Here is a 19732-nt window from a genome sequence, read left to right as displayed (position 1 = left end):
GGAACATCAACATATATATGTGTGTATATATATATATGTAAGTATATATGTGTTTGATTCTCATAGGTACTCTCTGAAATAAGCACTGTGATTGTTAGCTCTGTGAGGAAACTAAGACTCAGGATATCTGTTTGTTAATAAGTGGCACAGCTTAGATTTGTGTACAGGTGTAATTGTCCATCTGTATTTTCTATCGAATACATTATGGTAACAGCTTTTACACAGGAAATGCCCCATATAACTATTGTAGAACTATACCTAAGATTATTTTATATTGAAGCCTGCAATATAGGTCCTTAACATAGTGAAGACTACTAAGATTACAATAAACTAGTTATACTGATTTTTGTTTTTTTGAGACAGGGTTTCACTATTTTGCTTAAGCTGGCCTTGAACTCGCTATATAGCCAAGGCTGGACTTGAACACAAGATCTTCCTTCCTCCACTTCCCCAGTGCTTAGGATTATAGGTGTGTACCATCACACTGGCCAGTTATGTTGATTAAAAAAAAAAAACTGTATTACATGGGATGTCTAAAGTTACTCTGTCAAATGAATTTAAGGAAAGTTAGTAGGATGAGAATTTAGTACTTTCTCTCTAGTGGCTCTACAGTCAAATAGACTAAAACAGATTCAAGAATCTAATCTCTTATGAAAATACATCCTTCCACCAAATAGGACGTAAGACTAATCAAGCACAGAGCAAATGAGGAGAGAGTTGCTTAAGCACATTTTAAAAAGCTAGTATTTACAGTGATGTGTATTTTTTAAAACCACAGCTCCCATAAGCAAAATTCTTCAAATTATTAAAACAGTGGGAAAAAAAGAATGCTTGTAAAAGTATGTTGTTATGGAGTACCTCATTCTGCTTGTCAAGTGAAAAAAAATTTAGAACTGAAAATTCTCAGATATGTAAAAGAAAGTATCTTTATTTCACTTATCTGCTTGGAATAAAACAGAAAAGATTCCATATAAAATATAATAATGTGAAAACAGAATGTGGAGATTCCTTCGGGCTTAAAAATAATCCATCTGTCCTGCTTTCCCCACCTTCTCAAAAAACCAAATGCCTTAAAGTTTTGGATTAGCATAAATTAAAATGTGCATTTAAATTAACAATAATTGATAAGGAATCAAGTTATTTTTTGTTTTGGAGGGTATTTTTGGCGGTACTGGGTTTTGAGCTCAGGGCATCATGCTTGCTAGGCAAGCACTCACCACTCCACCAGCCCTTTTTAGTGCTGGATATTTTTCAGATAGGGTCTCTCTCTTTTTTTTTTTAAAACCTGGGCTGGCCTCAAACCACGATCCTTCTACCTCTGCCTCTTGTGTAGCTAGAATTACAGGCGAAGTCACTAGGCCTGGCCTCAGAATCAGTTTTGAATGCTTAGTTTCAACAGCTTTATAAAATATTCCTCATTAAAAAGGAATATCTTAGAGCTGGAGAAATGGATCAAGTGGTAGAATGCCTGAGCTCAAACCCCAGTCCCATCAAAAAAAGAAAGAAGTATCTTAGACTGGGCCTTGTGGCACTCAAGACTGTAATCTCGCCTGGCTGGCATCTTGATGAGCGTGGGTTGGTTCGCCTGGATTGTGAGTTCTAGGTTCAACCACAGGGAAAAACTTGTATCTTCCTGAATTCACGTTATTGTCTGCTTAGTGCTAGAGTAGAAGGACTGGGGGCCTAACAGGGCAGATGTGACACCTGCCTCAGCAAGAGAGCCCTAGAGGGGGACTGGCTCTGATTCTTGGTTTCAGGTAGAGGATGAGGAGGCACTTACTTTCTCAAGGAGGCTCACATGTCAGGGCTCCCAACATCAATCCAGCCACCCAGATGACCTACTCTTGTGGGGTGTATGGCACAGTCATGGAAATAATTTGTTGCTGGCTGAGCAGCAGGGAATACGTCACAGGCACAAACTGCACACATATGGGGCATGTAGCAGACAATTTTGGCTCACTGTAAGCATCCTCCAGTACCAGAAGCAGCTCAGCATGGAAGAAGACAGGGCACCCTGTCTTAAGAACTGTAAAGCTGACCTCCCAGAGAATCCTCTTACATGGAGAGTAATGGGAACAACCTCCCCAGCTCAAGGCTTCCCCAGCAGGAGACCACACACAAAAGGGAATTTGTCCATCAGCACTGAGTGCTGGCAGGCCTTTCAAACTGAGGAAGGACCTTGCAGGTGCAGTGAGTTTGGGGAAGCCTTCAGCCACATTGAAGAAAGGCTTTATGCATGTAATGAGCGTGGGAAAGCCTTTGACAGAAGATCATATGACACTCAGGAGGCATAATGGAGCAAGAGGAACGACCTTTATTGGGGATATCACAAGAAATATTGGACAGGGCAGAGTGAACAGTTGGGGTTAGCTGATTTGGTAATCCCAACAGGTTTTGGATTCTATTGTTATCTGGTTCTTGGGTCCTGGGTGCTGTAAGGCAAAAAAAATACTGGTGGGACGTGAAGGGTCAGAGCTAGTTGGACCTGTAGAATCAAGAGTGACTTGAATGTGAGAGATGTGTTTCTGGTCTGAGCCTTAAGTAGAACTAGCCCTGGGAGGGGACAGTTCCCTATTGGGCCAGTGAGATTTTTAATATGTGAAAACATCAGGAAATAAATGAATATAGTAAGTACTCTGAATGAAAGCTATTTGGATGTTTGCCTTTTTACAACTGACAAAACATGTTCCTAAGTGTATGATTTTAAATGCTCACCAGCAGCACATGATAATTTCAGTTGCATCAACTGAAACATTTGCTATGTTCAGTATTGTTCAATTTTTGACATTCTTCTAGGGAATACAGTAGTATTTCTCTGTAGATTCACTTTTGTAGCTCCCTAATTACTTAATGTTTAGAATGTTTACTTGTATCACTTTCATCACTCTCTTTGGACAGTGTTTTCTTTCCAAGTATTTTGCCCAATAAAACCTTTTGCTTAAAAAAAGAAGAAAAGAAAGACTGTAATCCTAGCACTTGGGAGGCAAAAACAGTAGGATTGGGAGTTTGAGGCCAGCCTGGGCTAATAGTGAGAGCCTGTCTTAAAAAAAAAAAAAAAAAATCCCCAAACCCCTCAAAACCAAACCCAAAAACAGAAAAGAAAAATCTTAAGATGAAGAAACATGAGAAGTAGGGTACAGACATTTGAAATTTCTAAATATCAGGGAGAGGAAGCATGGAATATGTAAGGAGAACAGATGTTAAAATTAACCTCATGTGGTCTGTGATTCTCAGTCTCATGTAAAAGAAGGGCAACGAGATTACCTATGACATACCACACACACATTCTCTTTACTTGGCACAAGCAGGAAGCACTCTACTCCTTGAGTCATGCCTCAAGCCCAGAAACTGGGTAAATACAAGTTCAATACTTACTCTTGGAAAACTATCAATTTAAACAGCTATTTTTAATGAGCCTTCTTTGAGTAAAGAACATTTTTTTCATAGAAAATATAAAGTTCTAAAAAGCACAGGTGAGTTTTGTATCAACCAGCAACTTCAAGTAATTTTCTTTTAATATTATGCAAACTAATAGAAATGAACAAGGGTTTTTTTTCTTTTTTCATTTGTTTTTGGTGTGCTGGTGATGAAACCCAGGAACTCAGAACATGCCAAGCAAGTGCTCAAACATCGAGATACTTCCTCAGCCCAATAACTATTTATTGAACTGTTACCATATGCCAATTTGTTGTAGGTGCTGGGACCAGAGACATAAATAAATCAGATAAAGTCCCAGATCTCACACAATGTATATTGTAGTTAAAAAACACAAGTAGCATTTTAGAAAAAGGAAATGAATGTGACCTCAGAGCCCTGCATAACACAAGAACAACTTACAGCAAATATAGTTTTACTCCCAGGGATTTTAGGGCAGATAAAGCAATCATTTAAGTAATTCTTCTTTGGGGGCCACAGGTTCCTTTCAGAAGCTGATGAAGACTACAGATATACTCATCAAATGTGTATACACAACAGAAACATTATCAAAAAATTTCTGGAGACCCATGAACCTGTTGATTAACAAACCCTACATGATGCTCCCACAGATTTTATTTTAAAAGTCAGAAACATATCAATATTGTTTGCATTAACAAAACTGAACATATTCAAAAAGTTTGAACTAAAAGACAAGGTTAATAAAGAACCAGAAGATTCCCTTAAATCTTCCCTAAACTTTCTGAACTTAAAATTATTTAATTTCTAGATTATATTCAACTCAGTTTTTAATATATTCATTATTAAAAAGATTTTTTAAATGTAAGAAAAATAAATGAACCCTTATTTTATTATCTAATTGTTTTACTTTTTTGGTGGGACTGAGGTTTGAACATAGCTAGGATTACAGGTGTGAGTCACGGGCACAAAGCACCTTATTTCTAATGATACTATTTATAAGCATTTATAGCAAGAACAATTCTACCCCTGATAGGAAGCAGGCATTTTAAGAATCCTTAATTCTAAGTGTGAATTCTATCAAAGCATATCATGTTATATGTAAGTATGGAATATCACAATGAAACCCTGTGTAAATAAATATACACTAATAAAAAGACTGTAAAAACATTTCATTAAACTCTGATTAGCATTTTATATCTAAACAAAAATTATTTTTGTTATTTTAAAAAAAGGGTAATTTTAGCTGGGCACAGGTGCCTCACACCTATAATTCTACTTACTTGGTAGACTGACATTGGGAGGATCAAGGTTCAAGGCTAGCCCACACAAACACTTCATAAGATCCCCATCTCCAAAATAATGAGAGCAAAATGGACTTGAGGTATGGTTCAGGTAGTAGAGAGCTTGCTTTTCAAGTGTGAAGCCCTGAGTTCAAACTCCAACCACCTCCCTCCAAAAGTGTAATTTTAATAGTACCTTTCAATATGCTCTGGTTCTGTGTTTCTACCATACTTTTGAAAGTTAACTACCAGCTCCTGACACCATGTCTCTACTCCTAGCAACATTTGCTATCCTTGCAGAGATCTAAGTCATGAAGCATCTGTGGAGCACAGCTGTGCCTAACTGGTTACTATAAAGGACCAATTAAGAGCTAAGGATTAACTAAATGCTTCAAATTGTTTTTTTACATTCTTTCTGCTTCCTTGGAATTTTTAGTACTTTTATGCTACTTGCTCAACATTTTTCTAAGGCAGTGATTAATTCTCAGAGTATGGTAATATTTCCCAAAATAAGATTCTGGGCTATGAAAGGCAGTTTTTAAATGGGTAAGCTTTTCCATATTGAGACTAACAATAAGTTTACAAATTATTTGCAATTATTTCACAGCTACTTGACTTCTAGCATCTATGACTGCAAATGTTTCCAACAAATAAAAATGCTACAGAAGCTCCAAACGTGGTTCCTAACACTAAAATAAAGCTCAAAAGGTCATTCTCTCAGCAAATAATTCTGCAACCTAAATTCTGGTTTTTTAATCACAGCAGTTCTATGCTGTAGCCAAAAAGATGCCCTTTCTTTCCAAGATATCAGCAATCTTATACTTTGTTCTTGCCTTTTCTTCCATTTGAAATGCCATCTTCCTCATTTCATTTCTGCCATCCAATCCAAATCCTATCTTTTCTCTGAGAATTTGATTTGCTCACATTAGATGAACTTCTGTAGCAATTACTACAACTCACTTATCAGTGAACACTTTTTATATATTATTTCCTTTTTTTTTTCATTCTTGCAGTGCCGTGGTAAGCTACATTCTGTATTTTGTCATTTTTTATCCTTTACTAAACTACATAAAACATTTTCTAATTTCATTTTTGTGTTCATAAATGCATTGTGAGAGTCTATTTCATAGAATTTCATTACTTTGCCTGGCTCCCTTAACTTTGAAGCCTACATACTAAAAATTAAGTAATTTGTTTTTAGATCTTGAAAATCCTATGAGAAAATACTTTATTTGAAATTGAGTTCAACTTTAAACACACACACACACACAAACACACACACAATTTATCTTCTGGTGTGGTTATTTAAAGCTATGTAGAGGGGCAAGTGCAGCTCATCAGTATTTCTAGGGATAGCATAAAAAGAGGGAAAGAAATAGAGAGTTCTGCTCTGATGAAGTACAGCAGAGTTCAACAGAAATGGTTATGTCAGCTTACCATTCATATAGTATGCCATCAATATTTCAAAAAAAAAAAAAAAAAGAAAGAAAAAAAAGCTATCCTTGATATTCCAATGAGGCACAAAGGGACACTGAAAGGACTGGTCATTAACATAACAACTTACTAACTTCTGGGACTGGCAGCCACCTACTGGAGAAAATGAGATGTGTAAAAGCACATTTCTGCCTTGAGTTTAAGGTATAAGGTAGAAAAATGAAAGGCAGACATACAGGGAGGAAACAGGGATAGATAGCTCAAACAAAAAGGTCACTGGATGTCCAGTGACAACAAAACTATCTACAAAACAGAATTTTACCTCTCTCCACTTTGATACATTTTCAAAAGCCTCAACTAACTCTTTAAAACAAAAGAGAGTAACAATTTATTATGTAGAGACCTCATTATGTTAATTCATTCATATCTAGTATCAACATTGTAAGATTACTTCAAATGCTTAGGAAATAAAATGAAACTTACCCCATCACTTTCTCTATGTGGATTCAGTCTACTATAAACAGCTTCAATAACATTGCGCCTTAAAAGAAAAAAAATGCTTTAGTCTTATCAAACTACAGTTTCAATTAACATTGTGCTTTAAAAAATGTTGTAGTCTTACTAAGCTACCCCCATTTTTAAGCTCATGTTTAATATTTTATCTTCACTATGAGAAAAAATTGTCACACCGAATACTTGCCAGGAACAGTTTCTACATTTCACTTAGAATCTGATCTTGCATATCCGTATGTTCTCATTCAGCAAGAAAAGCTTCATCCTAAGAGCTTATTTAAAAAAAAATCTTTCTAGATGAAGTTTTAAAGTTCTTCTCTAATATAAATAAGAAATACCACCTCACCTAATCGCTAGATAACTGATATACTTCTGATTTGTTCTCTTACCCAAAATTATTTAATTCCTTATTTTAAATGAACTCAAAATTAGCTTTTTTTTGTTGTACTTACTTGCCAGCAAGACCTCCCCCAGGAGGTAAATTTGGGATATTTTCTGCAGACAAAATGCGCATAACATGGGCAAGATCAGGCATTCCTTCCTCACCAGACTTCTCCATAATTTCTGTAAAAATTTTTTTTAAAGTTCCTTAATTAATGTCAACAGAGAATCCAGTATTGCCAAAGAAGTGAAACAAGAGGTACTATTTGGTAGTACCTATTTTAAAATTTAAAAAACAAACACTAACAAAGAACAAAAAGTAGCAAAGGTATCTGTGTACACATACTACATTATTATTCATAAAAGCGTAAACTGGAACTAAATGTCCAACAATAAGCAGACAGTTAACAACTGGCATTAGGCTGGTGGCAAGGATCAAGTGATAGCATGCCTACTTAGCAAGCATGAGGCCCTGAATTTGAATGCCAGTGACAAAGATACACACACTGAGAAAAGTAGCGTAGCACCTGAGTGAAATGTTTTATAATCACTAAAAATGACCCTTATGAACACAGTAACAGTTACATGGAAAAAATTTTCATCTAATTTTACTTAAAAATAACATAAAAGCTGTATTTATGCCATAATTACAGAGAAACGAAAGCAATGGGTAAAGATAATAAGAAAAAAGAGGGAAATTAAAAATTCATTTCTCTAGGTTTTTTGATACCTAGATACTTGTGGTCCATAACAATTTGAAATAAAATATATCACAGTACCTGCTAATGCTTAGAACAAAACAAAAATTTTAAACTCTCTATTTAAAATTTATGGAAAACGTATTTTTTTTTTTTTTTTTTGCATACTGAGGTTTAAAATCAGACCTTTACATTTTCTAGGCAGGCACTCTAACACATGAGCCACTACTCCAGTCCAAAAACAGATATTTTAAAGCCTAATTACTTGGACACTGGAAAACTTCTGAAAATCAAAATGAAGCAACTGCAACTTAGTTTTTGTTTTTTGTTTTTAGCAACACGGTGTCACAATGTAGCCCAGCCTGGGCACAAATTCCCAATACTCCTGCCTCTGCCTCTGAGGTTGAGACATATGCCACCAAATCCAGTGGCAATTTACTTGGGGTTTTTTTTTTTTTTTTTTGGCAGTACTGGGGTTTGATCTCAGGCCCTCACACTTGCTAGGCAGATGCTTTCCCACTGGAACCATGCCTCCAGCCTTGCAATTTACTTTTAAGACAACAAAAAAGTGGTGTTTTTAGCAGTTTCCAAGATGCAAAATACAAACTTTTTCACCATGCCTCACCAAGACCCTGTCTTTGCACCACTACTCCCTTTCGACTCTGCCCAACTCCCTCATCTCTAAAGGTTCTAACCAAAGACAACTCCTGCAGCCAGGCATAGTGGTTCATGCCTGTAATCACAGCTACTGCAGAGACAGAGAAATAGGGAGGTTTGAGGCCAGCAAAAGTTAGTGAGACCTTAACTAAAAAATAACTAAAGCAAGTCAGGTGCTAGTGGCTCAAATCTGTAATCTTTGCCACATAGGGAGGCTGAGATTAGAAGGACTGTAGTTCAAAGCCAGTCTGAGAAATAGTCTGCAAGACCTCCAAAATAACCAGAGCAAAATGGACTGGAAGTGTGGCTCAAGTGGTATAGTGCCTGAGTTGAAAGTATGAAGCCCTGACTTCAAACCCCAGTCCCACCAATATATGAATGAATGAATAAAGCAAAAAAGGGTTGGGAGCATGGCTGAAGTGTTAGAATGCCTGCCTAGCAAGCAGGAAGCACTGAGTTCAAACCCCCAAAGAGACTACTCTGCAACTAAAGACTTCACATGTACTCTTCTTTCCTTGAGTTTGGAACACTTTTCATGCCAATCTAATCAACCCCTTTGTATAATCAAATCATATTTCATCCTTCCAGTTCAACTTCAATATGTTACTTTCTCAAATACTTCTCTGACTCAAGCTAAAGGGTGTACATTGCTCTACACTCCCATCTACAGGATGTTTACTGTATCATGGATTAATCTATTCATGAGTTCATAGCTGAAAAGGCTATTTAGGAGGTGGGGCCTAGCTGGAGGAAGTAGGTCACTGGGGGTGTGCCTTTGAAGAGTGTATCGCGTGTGTGTGTGCGCGCGGCGTGCGTGTGTGTGTGTGTGTGTCTGTCTCTGGCTTCTCGGCCATCATGAGGTGAGCAGCCTCCTCAACCATGTTTCCTCCTCCATGATATTCTGCCTTGCCTCAGGCTCAAAGTAATGGAGCCAGCCCACCATGCGCTGAACATTCTGAAACTATAAAGCAAAATAAATCGTTCCTCCTTCATACTGTTTCTCTTGTCACAGAGACAAAAAGAGACTAAGCTTCATAAAAGCAAGACCAATTTTCTATCTTGTATCACCACTGCAGCACAGAGTTTATCAACCTTGGTACTGCTGACATTTTGGACCAGATCATTTTTTTGTTTGGGAGGGAAGGGCTGTCCTGTGTACTGTAAGATGTAAGCAGCATCCCCAGCTTTTACTCACTAGATGCCAGTGACACTCCTTCAGTTGCAACACCAAAAACATGTACAGACACTGCCATATGTCACCATGAGACACAATTTCCCCCAAATGAGAACCACTGCAGTCTAGAACATTACCCACTAATTCTCATACCCTTCACTATGTTAGTCCAGTCCAACTCACCACCACCATCTGCTATCTGCATTAGTGCATGGCTTTTAATTGATATTTTGTGGCTTCCTTTCTTGTCCCCTCTCTACACAGTAGTTTTGAAAAACAGTCAAATTAAGTCAGTCCTGTGCTCAACTTTTTCAAATTCCCAAAGTCCTCACTCTGATCCACAAGAACCTACATTATACACATCCTAGCATCTCTCTTAATCTTCTCCCTCTTTCCCTCCTTAGTCTTTCCTGCTCTCTTTGCCTAGAATGTTCTTCCCCAGGTATCAGCTCTCTCCACAGAGAGGTCTTTCCTCAAATGCCCTTCCTCACAGACTTTCCTAATCAACATTCCTTGTTACTCTCTGTTTACTAGGTTTGTCTCCCTCCTACCCCACTTTCTTCTTCTTTTTTTTTTTTTTTTTTTACTAAGTATTGGTCTGTACTAGAACATGAACTCCCTGAGGCTTGCCTTATTTTTCATTGTAACCTTAGTAGTACACATGCTCCACAAACACAGAATGAATGAATGTATAAAGAAAGCACTCATTAGATAGCTAATAAATCTACTTAGACTAAATACTATTTCCTGCTTATTTTAACACTATACTTCCTCCACCCTGTCCCTCCCACCAAAAACATACACAAGGCTGGGGGTGTAATTCAGTGTTAAAGCACTTCCCCAAGCATGTGAAGCCAAGGGTTTGATCCCCAGGCCACAAAACAAACAAAAATGCATACAGTCTTATCCTTTATACCAGAATGCTTTCACCTCAAAAATGTAATGTCAGATAATGTGATTTAAAATTCTAATAGAAACCCAATGCCCTTGAAGAGCAATGCCTTATTAAAAGGTTACTTACAAGTGTAAGTACCAACTCAAATAGATTTGTGGAGTCTTCCTTGCCAAGGACTTCAAAGTCTTTCGACTGAATGACTACAATCTAGTATTTGTCACAGGCCTCAGAAGTTAAGATATTAAGTATCTGCCAATTCGGCCACATAACATATACTTTGGAAAGTTACAAAGTATACAAGAGAAAATTAACAATCCATATTGAACAGAATTGACTCAGCCTTTGAGAAATTTAAAATTTAGGTGCTAGAGAAGTTAAGAGTCAGTAAAATCTACAATTTGCTGAGGTCTTAGGTGATAGGTAGCATGCTATTTGCTTAAGTATCTCATTTATTTTCTCTGCTTTGACCAAAACTCTAATCAGGCTCTTCAAGTCCTGTTCTAGGCCAACCTTGGGCTTCCCTCTCCATGAAGAATAGAGGTTGAGCAAGAACCCTAAATCACTTTAAGGAAAATCCCCCACCCTTGGTATTTAACCACCCTTAATTATCTTATCACCTGGGCTGGCTTTCAACAACAATCCTGTCCAGTCAGTTTGGCCACAAATGCCTCATTCTTGATGTTTCCACTTATTAATCTTCTATCCACTGATCACAACACAGCTCTGTGGTTATAAATACTCACTGTCCTTATTAAAGTCTAAGGTGAGAACAATCTTTCTATGCCACTGCAAGACCCCATAGCAGTAATACCTGTATCTATCACGATTTCCCCCTTGGATAATGTCTATCCTAACTATCTTTAAATAAGTTCTTTTCTCTAATAACTTTTTAGTGCACCTAAATTTTTAATTTCTCAAAAGCTGGGTCACTTCAGTTCAATACAGATGGTTATTTTACTCTCTAGTTGCATGTTGCTATCCGTAGTTTGCAATAAAGGAATTGGAGTTTAGAGAGATTAGGCTAGTCAGATAAGATCACATAACAAGCAGGGATCCCTGTAATCCTAGCTACTCCGGAGGCAGAGATCAGAACTGTGGTTCGAAGCCAGAAGGGGCAAATGGAGACCCTAGCTCGAAAATACCCAACACACACATAAAAAAGGTTGGTAAAGTGGCTAAAGTGATAGAGCACCTGCCTAGCAAGTGTTAGGCCCTAAGTTCAAACCCCCGTACTACAAAAAAAACACTACTCAATTTCTTCATGAACTAAGAACATTCTTCTAGACCTCTGATGTCCTATATCATCCACCTTAACAGACTATCATGTACATTATTGGCAACCACCAAAAGCTCCTCTTAATAATTATGTTATCAAAAAGAATGAGTGCTTCTGACATGGTCTTCAGAGTGTTCTCACATGTTTCCCATCTTCCCATCATCTGACAATGTAGAACTCACTGAGACCTGTAAGTAGGGCTCATTTACAACTGAAAAAAATACAGACAGAAACAACAAAAAAAGCTTACAGACTTGTTTAGGGTATATATCCAGATACTTAAGAAGTTAGAAAAGATTAATTCACTCTCCTCAAACTTATAAAAATTAGTCCAAGACAGTAAATCTTAGGCAGACAGAAATTTGGTTTTTAAGGTCTTGTTCTGAAATAACTTCTATGGAAATTTTAAAAAGAATCATCAGATAAACAAGGAAGAATACGTTTCATTTCCTTATCAATTAAAAAAATATTCTTACCTTCAACCCGTGATTCCAAGTGTTTATCCAACTCTGAATCTTTTTTCACTGCTTCATCTGAGACCTTGGGGGCATTTGAAAAGCAAACTAATACAATACTCATGTTATCTCGACTTCCCTGTATATTAAAGAAAGAAAAAAAAAAAAGCCATTTCTATAGTCAATATATCAACTTTCTATTTTACTTTGTTATTTTAAGCAGTTAAAGTTTATTTAAATCTTTAGAACATATATTCAACACATTTCATTTTTATTCAAAAGAACTATTTAAAATACAACCTGAAGAAACAAAGTATTTAGGTATGTGTAGATCTGTAGTTATTTTTTGAGTTTTAATTGTATGTAAATATTCTTTTTTGTATATGTGTGTGACTGGGGTTTCAACTCAGGGCTTTGTACTTGCAAAGCAGGTGCTCTACCACTTGAGCCACCCTCCAGTACATTTTTGCTCTGGTTATTTTGGAGTGGGGTCTCACAAATATTTGCCTGGGCTGGCCTCAAACTGCAATCCTCCTGATCTCAGCCTCTAAGTAGCTGGGATTACAGGCATGAGCCTCAGGTACCTGGCTATGTAACTATTCTTACCCACCATTTTACAGCCTGAGATATGAAGACATCTTCCTACCTATTAAATCTTCTGATCTCAAGATTCCATATTTCTAAAAGCGGCTTAGGTCAAAAATGCATCCTTTAAACATGTGCAAATTTTTCAGCTAATTAACTTACACTGGGGCAATGCAAATGCACTTAACAATGTAATAACTAAATTTAACATAGTTGAAAATTATTGGTGAGAGGACACCCTTGAAACTGTTCTAAGGGTACAGAATCAGTCTTTTGTAACTGGATGGCTAAGACACAGGCATATAGGTGGGCAACTCCCCCCCCACTTCCTCCCACAAAGTCTCACTATGTGTTTGCCCTTGGGCTTTCAATCCTCCTGCCTCAGCCTCCCAAATGCTGAGATTACAAACTCAGCTCAACGTGGGCAACTTTTAAAGAGAAGATAGCAAATTGTTATAAAGAAACACAGTTTCAGGGTCTTTAGAGAGCAACTAAAATGCTTAATTTAATGATAAACTTTACTGTCTTTTAATCACATTCTTACAGATAAATTATTTAAGAAAAAAGCCTAGCACCATGATTATGTGCAATGTGTTAAAAAATCAATTATTACCTTTTCTATTAGATACATTACTTTAACTGAGTTTCTTATAACAGATGAAAGTGAAGTTAGAATAATGATTTTGTTTGTTTTTTGAGACAGTCTTGCTATATAGCCCAGGCTGGCTCTAAACTCATGATCCTCCTTCCTCTATCTCCCAATTGCTTCTGGAATTAGAGGCATGCACCACCATGCTCAGCTAATGATATTAAAAACAAACAAACAAACAAACAAACAAAAAATTATACCCCCTGTTCACCACTCTAAAAAACTGTATGTATGGTAAGTTATTTTGTCTGAGAGTGGGGTCTGCTATCCCAAGTGAAAGAAATGAAGGCCATGCCCATTCTAGACTTTTCAGTCATTATAGCAAGAATCTAGGCTGGCATTTTTTGGCTCAGACTAACAACCTTTCCAGAATACACATGACATAGACAAAAAGACAGGTAGGATTTGAAGATCTTCTGCTTCTACCTTCAAACTTAATGGAAGTAAGACTTAAAGGCAGTGAAAGTCAGGTGTTCAGAAGACTTCAACAACAACAAAAAAAATTAATTCCACAGACTCATGATAGGAAGACTCATCATGAGTATATAACTAGTTTCCGACTATCTGGAAAATCAGGATTTCTACATTAGCCAAAGTTATTTCATTCTTTAATGAAACCCACCTAAACTTTCATGACTATTAGAAATACTGCATTTGGCTATGTGAAAGAGACACATATTCCAGTGTACTTCAAACAAAAACTTTAAAATCTAAAACATTTTAAACTAGACCATGGATTTTCAAGAATCGAGCAATCACTTAATAGTAATTATTTTTACCACTTTTTTTTTTGTGGTACTGGGTTTTGAGCTCAGGGCTTCACACTTGCTAGGCAGGTGCTCTACTACTTGAGCCACACCTCCAGACCCTATAATAGTAATGATTTTAAACCAATTTAATGAATAAACAGAGTTAGCAACTAACATTTTTAGAAATCTAGTTTCTTCTAACCATTTCTTATTTTGGTAGCAACAGCAAGAGCACTGTTAGGACAATTCTTAATCTACTACATGAAAAATCTCCCTTTTAATTTTATAAATTACAAAATATAAATCTTACTTGGTGAGGATGATGAAATGACTAACGAAGATGATGATGATAATGGGATATGAGTTTTAAAAGGAGGTCTGTTGGGGGGATCAGCAGAAGGAAGAGAAAGAAAGCAGAGGATACTGGGGGTGAAGAGGATAAAAGTACATTATATACATAAGATAGCATAATAAAACCTATCACACACTGTTTGAAAAAGGGAGGGTGGAGGCTAAGGGAACATAATAGAGGGGATGAACTTGTTGAAAGTACACTTTCATTATAAAGTCTTTATATCTATGGAGTTATCACAATGAAATCCCCTTGTACTATTAATAATGTATGCTAATAAAAATTTTGTTTTCACAAAAAAGGCTAATTTAACAAAAAAACCCTTATTTGTAAAATGAAACACAAGATTGTCTCAAGGAGTTAATAGCCCTTCAAAGGTATTTAAAGGACATAACTGGGGGAAAAGGGGATAAAGGAGAAAGATGGAGGGGGTGAATTCAAGTATGATATATTTGATATAGTATATAGAACTTTTGTAAATGCCACAATGTATCCCCAGCACAATTTAAAAACATCAAAAATTTTTAAAAAGACATAATTTACATTTACATTCCAGTCATGAATGATTTAAATGCCACCGGCTTCTATTTCTATGTAAAGGTGACTTTTCTTGAAACATAAAGCAAAAGTGTTTCAGCAGAAAAAGATCCTTCTTATGATTCCTCTTTAGTTTTCTAGAGACAAATGATTCTTGCAGAATCTGTATGACCTTTCCATTGAGTCCAGTATTGAAACATGTTTTTCCTTTTTTCCACAGCACAGTAATTAACACATTAAAGACTCTGAACACTAATAACTAATAGATAGTAGTAAGTCAAAGAAATCATTTCCCCTCCAATAGACAAAGGTATCTCAATTTAAGCAGAGAACAGTTTGATATTGTTAGTTTTAAAGCTGAATGCTATGTGGTTACAAAAAAAGTATCCAGGAGCACATTTTCACACAGCATATGTAATAGCTGGGAACAGAATCTCTAGGTTAGTAAAGAAGTATCTGAGATGTGAATCATTAATATTCATTTTTAAATCAAATTTTTAACCTGGCACTCACTGCAGTGATCTCAATTACTATAGCTCAATCATCAGCAAAGCTGAAGGAACAGACTACATTTTCACCTATCCATGAAAAGAGTCTATGACTTCTTCTTTTCACAAGAATTATTTTTCCTCTTCATAAATGTATCACTGTTTCAAAACCACCATCAACAGAATTAAAATATATTGTATCTGTAAATTAGATAATGCTGTTACTTGACAAGAGCTTTACTCTCAATGACCCATGAAGAAGACACTATCATTTTTCTTTCCATAAAGATAAAAAACAGAGGCTTTGCCAAATTCATACTCAGTGGCTTAGCATAACTTAAAACCCAGCTGTCTGGCATCAAAGCCTATGTTCTTAATACTGAACCCAAGTTTACCAAATGGTGCACCAAGGAGGACCAAGGTGCCACCATGTGCTCACTAACCATATTGTAAATGAGAAGAAATACAGTGCTACTCAACATTTTTGAATGTCCCTAAAAACTTACTTCATTTTCCTAGATTAAACATTATATAAGAAAACATTCTTCTCAAAGATATCCCAGTTTTGCATGGCTAGAGTATTATGGGGTTGTTGTGAGAAAAGCAAGTCCTCATAAAAATCAGTAAGGCCAGCCACCAGTGGCTCATACCTGTAATTCTATCAACTTGGGAGGCTGAGATTGGGAGAATTGTATTTCAAGGCCAGCCAGGGCAAATAGCAAGGAGACCCAAGTTCAAATGCTAGGACCACAATTAAAAAAAAAAAAAAAATCAATACAATACAGGAAATCAGAGTGGCAGTAGTCAGTGATTCCAAGGTTTGAAAGGCTGTGCTGTATACAACAAGATTGCATACTTTATTAGCAACTGTGTTGTTTTTATTTTTTAGTTGTTACTCACTGATTTCTTGTTTTGGATTTTTGATACAAGGTCTGGCTACATACCTACCTAGTCCAGGCTGGCCTTGAACTCATGAACCTCCTGCCTTGACCTCCCAACATGCTGGGATTTTAGGCTTACATCAGCTCTGCCTAACTGTGGCTTTTTAAAGAATAAAATTAAAACTCTTTAAAAATATATGTCTATTATTTTATTAGGATTCACTAAATCTGGATGTAAACACTTAATACTTGGAATTTTTAAGTATTAATCTGAAAAATTACTCAAGACACTGGAGCATTATGACCAAGAAAGAAAGGAAATCTGTACACTAAGCTAGAGTGCCTCCTTTATCTACAGTGTGCTTTTACCATCAATTCTTCTTTTCTCCATATCTCAAAATACCCAACCACACCTCACTAATATTATGTCTACTTTTGCATTATTTATGATGATACTGCTACGAACTACAATGGAAAAAGTACTGAGTTTAAAACTGAACAAATATTTTTGGGGATATACAAGTAAATTTTCTATATGGTAGGAATAATCTAGAATGATATTGCCTTGGGAAACTGTTTCTGTCAATTTTATCCACTGGTCAGAGCCTATCTCAAGTTTTAAACAAATAAGCTTCTAATAGGTGGTATATAAACTGAAATTAAGGAAATCAAATATTACAAAAATTTAAAGGAATACTGACTTATGATGCAAAAAAAAAAGAAAAAAAAGCAGATGTCAAAGAAACATGCATAACATCAATTTCTGTAAGACTGGGAAAAAACAAAACTATTTTTTATGCTTATGTATTTTGTTTTTTGAGGTTTTGTTAACTGTTTGTTGGGAGACAGGATCTTGCTATATGGTTCAGGCTTTCTAGCCCAGACTGGCCTCAAATTTGAAACCACATGACCACATCCCCGCCTTTATGCTTATATTTTATATTTGAAAAACTGCAGAGAACCATTTGGCAGGAGAGAATTCTAGCAATGAACCACCCATGCAGTGAACCATCTGAAAGGACACACAGCAAACTGTAAACAGTGGTTGCCTAAGGGAAGTGAGATTAGAAAGGAAGAACATATAGTTAAGTAACTTCAATCACCTTTGCATTTATTACAAAAAAAATAGTAATTTTGTAATAACTGAAAAAGGAAAAGTTTTATTCAGTCGAATAAAAAAAATACACACAAACAAAAGCTTCTTTATCACAACATTCTAGGAAATACTTTTAGCAAAAAATACTAGACTTGACCCAAAAAACTTGGATTCTAGTCTCAGCTTCAATACTCAACAAGCGTATGACTTACAACCAGCTTTTAAACTCAAACAACTTCCATCTCCTTAATGTTTTTATTTTGTTCACGTCAGATTACTGTGAAGATTAATAAAATAAGTGACTAATAAGTTATGAATCACTATGCAAATAGCAGTTACGTATTTTATGAAAGCTGGAATTACTTGGCAATAAATACCATGAATGCTAGCACTGGCAATAAAAAAGGGACTATCTCCACTACAGCTAAGTATCTCATTTAAACAGAATAATACCTGACTAGAGTCATTCAACACTTACGGCTTCACACTGCTAAATGGAAATCTTGAAAAATGACTATCATTAACTATAATGTTAACTACCCTCATATGGTTATTATGAAATTAAATTAGTTAAAATATGTATAAAGTGCTTAGCACAGCATCTGGCTCACAGAAAGCAATGATTTATTGATACTATGGTGACTATGATTATGTCGATTACCACAACCTTCCAAGGTTTTGGGAGTTGACATACAAAAGTGCCTATAAGCTATTAAGGCATAATAAAAAATACTGACTTCACCTAAATTTCTTAAGGAAACAGCTGTGTAACTGGAAAGTCTCTCTCTCTCTCTCTTTCCTCTTCAACAGGTAACATTTACTGAGCAATCTCTTTAGTGTTTTCTGTGGATTATAAACTTATATCTAATCTTTCACATTAAATTTAAAGTAGAAATTTTATAATACAGCTAACCCTTGATTTTACAATACCACCAAGTAGAATGACAAAATTAAAGTTAAAAAAACAGAAATTGAAGTTTAATTCCCTAAGTATCTTTGCACAGTTAAAAAAAAACCTCAAAAACTTGTTATGTTTCAACCAAAGCCAGCCAAATATCTCAAAACTGATTTCAATTTGAATGCAGCTTCATTAAAAGGAAATATAATAGTCAGCTTCAATTAAAAATTGAATGGATTACCTGCCCCAAACTCTAATCTGTTAGTATCGTTCCTCATTTTTGAGATTCTAAGACTCTGTCTAAAATTTTTTAATGCCACTAACATGAATATTTAATCACTTTAATAAAATTTATCAAGTAAAAATCAGCATAAATTAAACCCCATTCAAAAATCTCTTTCAAAAAGGTAGTCACAGTTCTTGAAAACTAGCATTCTTTCAATGGATGCAAGTAGAGTTTGGATTAAGACTAACACACACACACACACACACACACACACACTTGCAGGCAGGTAAAAAAAAGATTACATACAAGTAATGTAGCTGACTTAAGTGGCTGAATTTTGTTCAGTAACAAGCATACTGTTTTTTCTGATTGGGGAAAATACTGTTGTTATTTACTAGTCAGGCTCAGAATATATGCCTGCTGTAATCTCTATAGGTGAGAATCACTCCATTTAGAAGCCAAGGAGAATGACATTTTCAAAGCTACTTACTATTTGATTACTACCATCATCAATACTTCTGTACTAAACGCATCCTGGGAAACAAAAAACACATAGTGTACTAAAAATAAAACTCAAGAGCTAGAAATACTGCCATTAAAATATTTTCATAAAAAAGCTGCCCACCAGGAACAATACCACATAAATTCTCTTTCTGAAGTTGTTTCTTTGCATTCTATGGAAAAGGAAAATTTATTTCATCAAAACCTCAGCATTTTCACATATTTAGAGATCCTTCTTGTAAAACATTTTAGCTGGTGGCACACATCAGTAATCCTAGCTCTTGAGAAGCCATCCTTGAGCAAAAATGAGATGCTACCTAAAAATAACTAAGGGGAAAAAGAGCTGGGGGCTTGGCTCAAACCCTGGTACCACAGAGAGGGGAGAGGAGTGGGGTAGGGAGACATTCTAACTATGCCTGAGTAAACCATAGCAATGTATGTGATAGGGAGATAGAATGGTTCTAATCCATACAGAGTTAAGTCAAACCATTGTTTCACAAGTCAGTGTTTTACCTTCGTATCTTTTCAGTCAGAACCATAGAATACTTGCTCACTCTAGGCACTTGCTAGATAATTCAAATTTTAATTGGTTTCTATACAGATGCTATCAA

At 35.9% G+C, this 19732-nt stretch overlaps 1 protein-coding gene across 2 annotated transcripts in view; it reads right to left on the bottom strand.

Annotated features, from left to right (window-relative positions):
• The window catches only part of Ppm1b (protein phosphatase, Mg2+/Mn2+ dependent 1B), a 79419-nt gene that overhangs the window by 12466 nt on the left and 47221 nt on the right, over positions 1-19732 (bottom strand). For both annotated transcript variants that reach the window (XM_020185690.2, XM_020185688.2), the window contains exons 3-5: positions 12181-12298; positions 7076-7187; positions 6594-6651 (exon numbers count right to left, since the gene is read on the bottom strand). In XM_020185690.2, the coding sequence (XP_020041279.1) occupies positions 6594-6651; positions 7076-7187; positions 12181-12298 (288 nt within the window). The remainder of the gene's footprint in view (positions 1-6593; positions 6652-7075; positions 7188-12180; positions 12299-19732) is intronic.

This window comes from Castor canadensis, chromosome 12 (assembly GCF_047511655.1).
Source record: "Castor canadensis chromosome 12, mCasCan1.hap1v2, whole genome shotgun sequence".
Lineage (NCBI taxonomy): Eukaryota > Metazoa > Chordata > Mammalia > Rodentia > Castoridae > Castor > Castor canadensis.
Note: the sequence above shows the minus strand (reverse complement) of the source record. Positions and strands in the feature narration are given on the sequence as shown.